Source organism: Aotus nancymaae, unplaced genomic scaffold (genome assembly GCF_030222135.1).
Source record: "Aotus nancymaae isolate 86718 unplaced genomic scaffold, 86718_ANA_hifiasm-v0.15.2.pri h1tg000032l_0, whole genome shotgun sequence".
Taxonomy (NCBI): Eukaryota; Metazoa; Chordata; class Mammalia; order Primates; family Aotidae; genus Aotus; species Aotus nancymaae.
Genome location: NW_026988445.1, coordinates 3,056,826 through 3,069,672, shown reverse-complemented (window position 1 = coordinate 3,069,672; position 12,847 = coordinate 3,056,826). Strand labels below are relative to the sequence as shown.

The following is a 12,847-nucleotide window of genomic DNA, read 5'->3' as shown; positions in this document are numbered from 1 at the left end:
ACATGATCATTTAATATTCAGGGATAAACTAATCTCCCCACTCTATTTTACTCATTTCTACCTATTTTAAAAACAAAAAATAATCACCTCCACTAAGCCCAAAACCTTCTCTGAGTACAAAAAAAAAAAAAAAAAAAAAAAAAAAAAAAAAAAAAAAGCCAACTCTATGTAAAACAGATTTTTCTCTAACCTTGTTCTACCCCATATCAAAGTATTCTATAACTGCATCTGCTATTATAGGGCCCATAATTAACTTACTTTAGCTTGCAAGGCTTTAACCTCTGCCTCTAATCTTTTTCGTTCTTCAACCTCTTTATTATATTTTTCTTTTAGATCTTCATACTTGGAACCTAGAAACAGACAATCAAATACAATTTTATTTCAATCATTGATTCCATGAAGGAATTCATAGATCAACAACAATTTTGATAGTCTAGAAATGGGTATCTTAGTATAACAGCAAGTGGAAACAACATTTTGGTTAGGGAATTAGATCAAAACATGGATCAAATTAATCAAATATCAACATACATAAAAACATAAGTGTTTTAAACATTCTGAAATTGAATGTCCTTGAAAATATACCACAGAAGGATAAAGTAAAAAAGCTTAAAAGCTTAATCTAGTAGCTCAACATAATTCAACAAATATGCAAATTGATATGTAACAAGTGGTTGCAATTTTTAAACATATAAATTAAAAGTTTAAATCAAAGTTGAATCAATTCATTTCTTTTACAGAATTAAAATTTCAATCTAAACAAAAAGCTGTTATACAAAGGAAAAAAATGCATTACCACTATAATATTGACTTGGTGTTAGTGGAGTTGTAAAAATTTTTTGTGGTGTATTGCATGGATTCAGAGAGACATCTGCAGACTGTGCAGCTTGTTGGCTTCTTTCAAGCTCAGATTTACACCTGTTCAAAAAGGACCCAAGAGGCAGACAAATCAGTTAGAGCAAAGGCTACAGAATACCCATGCCATACATTCCCAGAAAGTAATAAACTTACAAAGAAACCCATCCACTAAGAATTCTTAACCATTTCATTTATCCAACAGGCATTTAATAAAATCTAACTTTTATGTGCCAGACATAAACACAGTCCTGTGTCTTCAAAGGAACTCAGTCTAGTAAAAGAAACAGAAATATAAACCAATAAGTACAACATTATAAAGGCTACAAGGAAGGTGTATAGTAACCACTGTGATAATGATATGGTTGGGCTGTATTCCCACCCAAATCTCATCTTGAATTGTAGTTCCCATAATCCCCACGTGTGATGGTAGGGACCCAGTGAGAGATAATTGAATGATGGGTGCAGTTTCCTCATGCTATTCTTATGATAGTGAGTTCTCACAAGATGTGATGGTTTTATAAGGGGCTTCCTTCTATGCTTGGTTCTCATTCTTCTCCTTCCTGCCCCCATGTGAAGAAGGACATGTTTGCTTCCCCTTCCACTATGATTGTAAGTTTCCCCAGGAGAAAAGGAAAGCTCTGCAGAACTATGAGTCAATTAAACCTCTTTCCTTTATAATTTACCCAGTATCAGGCACTTCTTTTTAGCAGTGTCTGAACAGACTAATAGTAAACACAGCAAAGAAGAGTTGGAGGGCTGGAATATATTCAAAGCAGATTGCATATTCTAAGCCAAAGAGAGGGATATAAAAGAATCCAGAACGTCAGAAACATGGGAAGAAAGTAGCGTCATTGAAGCATGGGCTCAAATCATGAGAACAGATGACATTACTTAGGATACTCAGTCATTTCAAAAACATAGACTCGATATACAGATCATGTATTATATGACATTTTTAAAACACAGATATAAAAATTAAGTCAATATAATGCATCTAGAAAAGATATGGCTAGAAATAGTTACAAGAAATGGGAAACGTAAGTTATATATTGTATATATGTACACCCTGTATGAAGGTATTCAGAACTATCAATCAAGTAAGTTCTTAACACCTTTTAAAACCAAAAAAAATGGCATTAAAAGAGGGTTCACTTCTTCCAAATCTCTAATGTCTCTGACTTTAATATAACACAAAAAATAAAATGAACCCTCTAAGAATGGCTAATAGTGTGTACCAGTCTCTTAGCCATGGCCTACTACTTAAAACAGGAAGTAAAGAAAGTAATGCCGGGCCCAGTGGCTCACACCTGTAATCCCAACACTTTGGGAGGCCGAGGCAGGCAGATCACCTGAGTTAGGAGTGATCAACATAGCAAAAATCCCTCTCTATTAAAAATGCAAAAACTAGTCAGGCATGGTGGCATGCACCTGTAGTCCCCGTTATTTGGGAGGCTGAGGCAAGAGAATTGCTTGAACTCGGGAGGCAGAGTTGCAGTAAGCCGAGATTACGCCACTGCACTCCAGCCTGGGCAACAGAGCAAGACTTTGTCTCAAAAAAAAAAAAAAAAGAAAAGAAAGAGAGTGCCCTTAGCGCCATTTACTCCAAATTCAACCTGAGAAGAATAACTTATGAGCTAAAAATGACTTCTCAGCAAATCAGACCGCTAAATCTGAGCTTACAGTAGGAAACAGCAATGTCCAATGGACATGTTCCATTAGTATTTAAAAAACAAAAAGAAATAAGTAAAATTAATATTTTATTTAACTTGCTATTTTCAAGACACTATTATTTCAACTTGTAATCAATAGGAAAGTTACTAATAAAATATTTTACATTTTTTCATACTAAATCTTTGGAATTTGGCATGCATTGTATACTTATAGCTCATCTCAATTTGCACCAGCCACATTTCAAGTACATAATAATTGCCACATGTAGCCAATGGCCACCATATTGAACATTACAGGTCTACAGACTAGCAAAGGTATCACAAAGTTGGTGATTCTAGAGATGAATTTTGAAGAATCTTGCAAAACCAGTGTTTCCTTTCCACTTTAAATTCATATCTTATTCCCTTTTCCCTATCCTTACACTTTAAACAAAGTTATTTATTACTTAAACAAAAGTACACCCTATTATTTTCATAAACCATATTTTCCCATTCCCCCTAAAAAAAAAAAAAACCATAAACACTACAACCAAAAAAGCACTAAAAAGCCAAAAGCATTTTCTACTAGGTTGAACTATATGAGACTGAAAATATTCACAGTTTTAACAAACATTCCAAATGATTCAACCTCACTTGCTGGAGAACTTCTGAAACCTAATCAGTGGAAATTGATAGAAAAAGTATGTTTCTGCAATGCATTTGAAGGCTAGCAGTGAAAATTTTAAAACCATATTCAGTAGTTTTTGTAGTCTATTAGATAATAAGAATAATATAAAACCAAATGTGCTAAGAGGATATGGTGCGATCTCAGCTCACTGCAGCCTCCACCTCCTGGGTTCAAACAATTCTCCTGCCTCAGCCTCCCGAGTAGCTGGGATTAGAGGTGCCCACCACTACGCCAGGCTAATTTTTGTATTTTAAGTAGAGAGGGGGTTTCACCATGTTGGCCATGCTGGTCTCGAACTCCTGATCTCAGGTAATCCACCCACCTCAGCCTCCTAAAGTGCCGGGAATTACAGGTATGAGCCACCACGCCCAGCGAAAATGAAACATTTTTTTAAATTATCACACAACCTTGCAGATTGGGCCTGCTTAAATGCTGTCTCCAATCTCAACTGGGTCCTCCATGCTATTCCATCCTTTTATAATTCCCTAGTTCTTCCTCTTATTCTGTACAACAGCTTTTCCACCCGGAGAAAACACGAGCCATCAGTATGCTTCAACTGATTTCCGTTTTTTCAGTAACAACTGTTGATAGTTTTATTTTAAGTAGTACTATCATATTATCAAATAATAGTACTATCAAATAATAGCATTATTTGATACTATTTGATAGTATGATAGTACGATAGATTATAATAATACTATTATTTGATAGCATGATAATACTATTTATTATTGTATTACCCAGTGACCAACAGTGTCTAAATCATGGAACAGCTTAATAAACATATACTGAATGAATACATGAGTAACAGAGTAACCATTTGATAATTTATATCATACTGAGCTATTCAATGACAAAACTAAATCACTGTTTGTTTTTAATCTTTCACTTATTCAAGTTACTGATAGAGACCAAATCATTACTTATTCCACTGCGAAAAAAAATTGCGATGTATAAGATTGTTAAAGGAAAAGACAAATGCATCTGATCAATACATACAAACATCATCCCTATAAATATCATTCCAAAATACTACCTTTTAAGCTCCTGTTCCAGTTTTTCTATTTGTTTTTTGCCTGAATTCAGTTGTCCTTCCTGGAAATTCACTTGTGACTCCTTGACTTGAAGTTCATGAGAAATCTTCTGCTTAGTTTTCTCCAGACTTTCACATATTTCGATCAATCTTTGATTCTCCCTTTTCAGGTTTGTACCCTCAGTTTTTTCATTTTCAACCTAATGAGAATTGTTCAGAAGACAGTAACTCCCTTATCTGATGAATTTACCAAGTATTATTGGTAGATATGAGTCTAACACTCTGCTAATTTCCTGAGATACAGCTGCAATAAGCCATATGTCAATGTTTTATGAACACAGAAATTTTAGATGAACACACTTTGAAGCCAATAGATAGGAAACTTCTATGAAGTCATGTATGATATCCTCTTTGGTCATACATACCCCGAGAAAATGAGGCTTTACTATCCTTTCAAAAATTAAAAAACAGAAAATAAATCCTATAAATCTCCCTTAACAATTCATTCTCAAGTTTGGCTGCTAAAGCTAGTTATTCTTAGAAATGAGAAAATTCTCCCACAAGCAAAAACCTTTTAAAAGCAATGACTATCACTATTTAGTTAGCTAATACAGAGGTAAATTTTAAACAGTACTATTTAGTTTTTATTTACTAGCCCTGAAAATGTTGGGGAATACCAAGGTAAAAAGCGCAGTCTCAGAAAGCCACATCCATTTAACTGCAAAATGCTCTAATACCTTCCCCAGATTAGGAGCAGAAACCTTTTGCCTTGTTGCTATGCAGTGCAAAAGCAATCCCCAATTCATGGTTCCACATGGAAGTTGAAATGGAACTCAGTAGCCCTAAATATTAGCGGGTAAGCAGAAATGAGAACAGAAATGGAGAAAATTAGAACAATTAAAATAAAAATGACTCAAAAAAGGAGAAGGGGATTGAGGCAGGGTGGCGCGGTGGGGGATTACCACCTGAAGATAGCAAAATCATTTTTCTCTAAATGTAAAGATGAAATAATCAAAAAATGAGTGAACAGTTTTAAATACCAGTGCTTCTGTGATAATAATGAGTGAACAGCTACAAATACCAGAGCTTCAGGGGTACCTTCTGTTTTTGCTTCTGCAACGCAGCCTCGAGACTGTCAAGCTGAAACTGCCTTTGCTGCTTCTCCTTCTTCAGTTTGTCAAGCTGTCCTTCAAGCTCTTGAATTTTCTGAAGCGCTCTTGTAGGAAGGCCTTCCTTCCATTCTTCCAAAGCCCAGCTCATTTTGTTCTCCCTTCTTTATTACTCCAACATTTGTAAAGAAACTGAAAAGAATAACCAGACTGTTGGTCTTACCACAGTAAAAGGAAACAAAGTCTCAGAAATTAGTGAATCTATCTAACCAGCCCTAAGAATCAAGTGTCAAGACCATATTTCAAAAGATAACAAAGTTTCATATCTATCTTCACCATCCTCTGAAAGGTGACAACCAGTCATTGATTCTGAAGCACATAGTATGCTGCTTGTTTTTCCCTTGCTTTCTGTTTTTATTTCTCAGTGTTGACTTCGTATATCACCACCTGCTTTCTATTGCTCGATTTTTTCATTACACAAAACACAGGGCAACAGTGATGCCAGATGGCAGTCACCATGGGCTCAGGAGTAAAAGTCCCTCGAAGTTTCCGACTGCTGGAAGAACTCGAAGAAGGCCAGAAAGGAGCAGGAGATGGCAAGTTAGCCTGGGTCTAGAATATAATGAAGACCTGGCACAAGACAGACAGGGATGATAATTGGGCCTCCAAAAACAATTTATGAAAATCAAGTATATAGCCTTAAAATAGAATGTAGCCTAAATGCCCAGAAGCACCCTGCCTTTGTAAGATTTGTAACAAAAATTAATATAAATGGGGTTAATAGTTCTAATGGAGTGGTGGACCAGACAGCCATATCAGTGCCAGCAAAATGGCAGAATTCATGCAGCATCAAAGTTGTCCTGCAAGAGCTTTGGTGCCTAATGATGTCTAAAGAAAATATGAAACTCCTTCAGCTGCCTGAAGGACAGGATTACAGCAGTTAATCAAAAAGAAAAACCATAGACCCTTCCCCTTCCCAACCCCCATTCCATTTAAACAGTCTTCATCTTCCACCTTAGTAAATTTTCTAGATATGTCTTGTAGACCTCAAAGGACTAGAAAGGAAGTATCCATTCAAAGGAAATTTATCTTAAGACACTGTAAATTATACTAACTTTTTTGTCCATTTGAAATATGTTAGTTATGCTATAACAAATCATCCTGTCATGTGTAACCACTGTCCACATACTTGAATTTCTGGGATCAAGAAAGTATATTTAAATTGATTCCCGTCATAACTGGTGGAGCACATCTAACTCAGCTGTGAAAAGACATATCACGTAATCATCTGGCTGCTGATTACATGGCCTGGGGTCACTGCCTTCTCCTGTCGGATTACTGCTGGGTGTACAGGGTACTTTGTTTGCACCCCTGATTTCCAAAAAACTGAGGAGGAAGGACTCCTCCCCCAACTCATTCTGTGAAGCCAGCATCATCCTGATACCAAAACCTGGCAGAGACACAACAAAAAAAGAAAACTTCAGCTGGGCGTGGTGGCTCATGCCTGCAATCCCAGCACTTTGGGAGGCCGAGAGAGGTGGATCACAAGGTCAAGAGATTGAGACCATCCTGGCCAACATGGTGAAACCCCATCCCTACTAAAATTACAAAAATTAGCTGGGTGTGGTGGCACCACCTGTAGTCCCAGCTACTCAGGAGGCTGAGGCAGAAGAATCTCTTGAACCTGGGAGGCACAGGTTACAGTGAGCCAAGATCATGCCACTGCACTCCAGCCTGGTAACAGAGTAAGACTCCGTCTCAAAACAACAACAAAAAAAATAAAGAAAACTTCAAGCCAATATCCTTGATCAACATCAATGCAAAAATCCTCAACAATATACTTGCAAACCAAGTCCAGCAACACATCAAAAAGCTAATATACAACAATCAAGCAGGCTTCATCCCCAGGATTCACGGTTGGTTCAACATACACAAATCAATAAATATGATTCATCACATAAGCATAGCTAAAGACAAAAATGACATGATCATCTCATGCAGAAAAGGCTTTCATTAAAAATTCAACATCCTTTCCTGTTAAAAATTCTCAATAAATTAGGTATTGAAGGAACATACCTCAAAATAATAAGAGCCATCTATGACAAACCCACAGCCAATATCATACTAAATGGACAAAAGCTGAAAGCATTCCCCTTGAAAATAGTCACACAAGACAAGGATGCCCTCTATCACTACTCCTATTCAACATAGTATTGGAAGTCCTGGACAGAACAATCAGGCAAGAGGAAGAAATAAAAGACATCCAGATAGGAAGAGAGGAAGTCAAACTACCCCTATTTGCAGATGACACGATCCTACATCTAGAAAATCCCATAGTCTTAGCCCAAAAGCTCCTTCAGCTGGTCAACAACTTCAGCCAACTCTCAGGATACAAAAATCAATACACAAAAATCATTAGCATTCCTATACGCCAACAACAGCCAAGCCAAGAGCCAAATCAAAAATGCAATCCCGATTATAATTGCCACAATATGAATAAATCACCTAGAAATACAGCTAACCAGGGAGATGAAAGATCTCTACAATAAGAATTAGAAAACACTGCTCAAAGAAATCAGTGATGACACAAATGGAAAAACATCCCACTCTCATGAATATGAAGAATCAGTATCATTGAAATGGCCATACTGGCCAAAGCAATTTACAGATTCAATGCTCACCAATGACATTGTTCACAGAACTAGAAATAACTATTTTTAAATTGATATGGAACTAAAAATTAGCCCAAATAGCCAAGGCAATCCTAAGCAAAAACAACAAGCTGAAAGTATCATGTCACCGTACTTCAAACTATATTACAGGGCTACAGTAATCAAAACAGCATGGTACTGGTACAAAAACAGACACATAGACCAATGGAACACAATAGAGAGCCCAGAAATAAGCCACATACCTACAATCATCTGATCTTTGACAAAGCTGATAAAAACAAACAATGGGGAAAGGATTCCCTGTTCAGTAAATGATGGGATAGCTGGCTAGCCATATACAGAATGAAACTAGTCCCTTCCTTACACCATATACAAAAATTAATTCAAGATGGATTAAAGACTTAAATGTGAAACCCAAAACTATAAAAACCATGGAAGACAACCTAGGCAATACCATCCTGGACACAGGAACAGGCAAAGAAGAGCAATCACAACAAAAGCAAAAATTGACAAACGGGATCTAATTAAACTGAAGAGCTTCTGCACAGCAAAAGAAACTCAACAGATAAACAGACAACCTATAGAATGGGAGAAAATATTTGCAAACTATGCATCTGATAAAGGCACTTTTATTAGATGCCTTTATCAGATTGCACCTTTATCAGATCCAGCATTTATAAGGAACTTAAACAAATTTACAGGAGAAAAACAACAACCCCATTAAAAAGTGGGCAAAGGATATGAACAGACACTTTTCTAAAGAAAACTTATATGTAGTTAACAGGCATGTGAAAAAAAAAGCTCAATATCACTGATCATTAGAGAAATGCAAATCAAAACCACAAAGAGATACCATCTCACAACAGTCAGAATGGCTATGATTAAAAAGTTTAAAAATAACAGATGCTGGCCAAGTTGCGAAGAAAAGGGAACATTTATACACTGTTGGTGGGAGCGTAAATTAGTGCAGCCGTTGTGGAAAGCAGTATGGCAATTCCTCAAAGAGCTAAAAACAGACCTACTATTCAACCCAGCAATTTCATTTCTAGGTATATACCCAGAGGAATATAAATCATTCTACCATAAAGACAAAAGCATGGCCAGGCACAGTGGCTCATGCCTGTAATCCCAACACTGGGAGGCCAAGGCAGGTGGATAACTTGAGCTCAGGAATTTGAGACCAGCCTGGGGAACATGGCAAAATCCCATCTCTACCCAAAAAAAAAAAAAAAAAAAGGCACATGCACACAGAAATGTTCACTGCAGCTCTATTCACAATATCAAGACATGGAATCAAACTAAATGCCCATCAGTGACAGATTGGATAAAGAAAATGTGGTACATATATACCACGGAATACTAGGCAGCCATAAAAAAGAATGAGATGATGTTTTTTGCAGAACATGGATGGAATTAGAGGACATTATCCTTAGCAAACTAATGCAAGTACAGAAAACCAAATGAACACTAAGAAGAGAACAACAGACAGAGGCCTCCTTGAGGGTGGAGAGTTGGAGGAGGAAGAGTAGCAGAGAAAATAACTGCTGGGTATTAGGCTTAGTACCTGGGTGACAAAATAATCTGTACAATAATCCCCTGTGACATGAGTCACAAAATATATTAAAAATATATATTTTGCCATAAAGTTTTCAGGTGAAATAGGTCCTATAAACGAACAAAGAAAATGCACGACAAGGTATTTTGCAAATGCTCCTCTTTTCCTCTTCACATCGTTAATCACCACTCACATTTTGTCCCTCTTTCTCTGGGAAACTTTTCTGAGATCCCTGACCCGGCCATAGTTTCTCGTCATAGTTACACCACAGGTAGCCCATCTCCTTCCAAGCAGTTATCATTTTTTAATTAATGCAAGCATGAATAAAGAGTGAATCCCATGTTAGTACTAAAATCATTTCAAAAGGTGGTAAAGTCATGCTCCAGACAGATGCTGACCAGGAAAGACATACACAGTACAACCTTAGTGATTCAAAGGGGATTCAATTCTAGCTCAGCCACTCACAAGATGTACGACCTTGGGCAAGTCATTCAGCTGCTCTATGCCTTGTTTCCCTCCTTTGTAAAATGAGGATAATAATGATGGTTACTTCCTAAGGCCTTAGAAACAGTATCTCCTGGTAAGCTTTCTATATGGTAGCAACTATATACTTTTTAAAAACACATTTCGTTGTGTATTTCAGCCTATGGTACATAGGGTGAAGTGGCCTACCTCCTTCTCAGCCACATCTTAGGAAACAGAAATCAGCTGGGAGAAAAGTATGGCAGCTGTCCTTTATTTTAGCCTTCAGAACATAAATAAAAGAAAAATCATTCATTTTCCAGTTACTTAGGCAAGAGGTTGAGAACTTGTTTTTTACTAAATAAAGTTCACGGCCATTTTAATGTTTTTTTCAATTGAGTTTATCAATGAAACTTTTTACCAAAACAATAAGCAGTTGATGAAAGTACTAAGAACAATAAAAAAAATTAAGAGGGAGAAGCAAAGGTCTTGGACAACATATAAGTTGGATATCAAAGCCGTGGATAGCTGTGTTTCGCTACCAGTTTAATTTTTTTTTTCCTAGCTCTCAGTTCTCGGAATACCGCATCTTATACTACACTCATATTTATCCCAAAACTATTGAAAGGAGTCACATGCCTCTCAACCAACAAAGGAGAGTTGACCCTGTCTCAACATCCTCCATTCCAATCTATTTTGTCATGAGTCAAAGAACTGTACGCCAGAAACACGCAACTGTAATTGCCCTGAACAATTCAGCCAGCCACTGAAATCATTACATCAAGATGCTATAGCCAACAGAATGTAAAAAGGAGCAATTTAGAAAGATGATTAGAAAATGAGGGGAATAAACATAAAGAAGACTGGCAAGCTGAATGCTTTTCCATTCCAAAGTCTAAGATACAGAGCAATATAGATGTAGACCCAAGCTAACTGTGATTAGAGCAGATTTTGACCCATTAAGACAGCAGCTATCAGCCACCTGTACTGGGCCACTGGGGCAAAAGAACAACAACAAAAAATAAACCTCAGAAGTTTACTTCTGAGGAACAGGAAATAACAGGTGGAGAGTGAAGAAAAGCCCTGGATGAAGCTTCCTGCATGGAGAATTTGCAGGACTATTGTCCTTTCCAGAAAATGCTTTATCTTTATATCTTAAATACGTGGAGGGCACTCTTCATGCCCGAGCTACCCAATCCCTTTAAGTCCCCAAGGCAGCTCTTGTGTGACCTCCTCCAGCCCCACCTCCACTTCTTTCCCATTGTCAGAATTCACCATCTCCTCCAAAAAAGCCAGAGTCCCCCGTGCATTGTACCAAGGCTGGGTCTGAGAATGATAACCCTGCCTTCTCTTCTACATCAGACTTTTCAAGGACAAGACCCTTGCCATTTATTTCTGGGTCCTCATTACACAGCAGAGCAGGGCACATAGGCGCGTCCAAATAAATGTGGACGGGAGGGCCGGGCGTAGTGGCTCACACTTGTAATCCTGGTACTTGGAGAGGCCGAAGCAGGAGGATCCCTTGAGCCCAGGAGTTCGAGACCAGCCTAGTTAACATAGGGAGACCCTAGCGCTATTAAAAAAAAAAAAAAAATGTGGACAGGAAGAAGAAGAGAGGGGATAGAGAAATGCTCGCGTAACTAACCATAGGCACCCCATATTGCCGCCCAGATCAAAACTCAAGCTTACATCTCCTCAATAAAACGAAGGGCCGGGGCCCTAATTTCAATAAGGATGGTTACGGGACTGGGAAGGCGGCTTGGAAAACACCTAGTCATCTCCAGTTCTTTTATCTTACGGAGAAAAAAAAAAAAAATGATCCCCTGAAGTGCGAGTTCGTGACCGAGTAGAGTCTGGGACACTAATGCGAGACCAGTTTGACCCGGAGCAGAGAGGCGCCGACACCCCATACGAACCACATCCCCGGGCCGACTCTCCCGTCCCGTCGGGTGGGAGGGGGCAGTTCCCGGCACCTACAGGGCCAGGAGCGTGAGCCCAGAGACCTCCCCGCCCAGTATCCGCGGGCAAAAAGCCCGCGGCACCCTACGCTGCCTGCCGCCCGCTGCCCGCCGCCAGGGCCAGGATCCGGACCCAGTCTGGACGATCACCTTACGATCGGGGAAGGGAAGACAACCTCTCGGAGAGTCCAGTTCTGGTGCAGCCTCCGCGGACTGGAGCCCAGAATCTATTTCAAACTGCCCGCGGCCGCCACCAGTGCCCTATTCGTCTGCTTCTGGTCTCAACCAAACTTACCTCCACGCCTATTGGTCACTGTAAGCAGCTGTGGACCAATCCGCGCCTGCGCACTCAGGCTGCCGCCTCTGATTGGCCCTTTCGGAGGGATTTTAAAAACAAGCCCCCTACTGGAGTTGCCTGCGCCGGAGTTACTGTGCCTCCTTTGTTGTTGCGGGGAGACAGAGACCACGTGCTTTTGCTAATGCTAGGCGCGATTTTGGACCGCTGTTTCCCCAAAAGTCAGGGAATGTGCCAGCTGATTAGGAAGGCGTGGTCTATCGCCTACAGCCAGGAAAACTGTGCTGCCTGGTGAAACCTCTTGTAAACTGCACTTACAAATCTACTTATTAAATATAAATTTGGGACATATATACTAGGTACTGTGCTTGTCATGCATTCTTTATCCAGTGTCGTTCTTAACAATGCTTTGAGAAAAATATTATCCTCTTTTTATTAAAAAGTTAACAGGCTCATAGAAGCTAAATACAGTAATCTGAAATTGCATCTAGGCAATGCAGGATGTCGCTCTTAATGCTGTCCTTTATAGATTACATTTCTTTTCTTCTTTTTTTTTTTTTTAGACAGA

At 38.7% G+C, this 12,847-nt stretch overlaps 1 protein-coding gene and 1 pseudogene across 2 annotated transcripts in view; one reads left to right on the top strand and one right to left on the bottom strand.

The window, feature by feature from the left end:
• The window catches only part of CENPF (centromere protein F), a 57,973-nt gene extending 45,712 nt beyond the window's left edge, over positions 1-12,261 (bottom strand). Inside the window, exons 1-5 of one of the 2 annotated variants that reach the window (XM_012459644.2) lie at positions 12,135-12,261; positions 5,327-5,529; positions 4,232-4,428; positions 797-918; positions 259-350 (exon numbers count right to left, since the gene is read on the bottom strand). In XM_012459644.2, the coding sequence (XP_012315067.2) occupies positions 259-350; positions 797-918; positions 4,232-4,428; positions 5,327-5,488 (573 nt within the window). In that variant the 5' untranslated portion in view covers positions 5,489-5,529; positions 12,135-12,261. The remainder of the gene's footprint in view (positions 1-258; positions 351-796; positions 919-4,231; positions 4,429-5,326; positions 5,530-12,134) is intronic. The other variant, XM_012459647.2, reaches the window with a different exon arrangement.
• Positions 5,843-6,281, top strand: LOC105722257 (ubiquitin-conjugating enzyme E2 variant 1-like; annotated as a pseudogene).
• Positions 12,262-12,847: the final 586 nt, after the last annotated feature.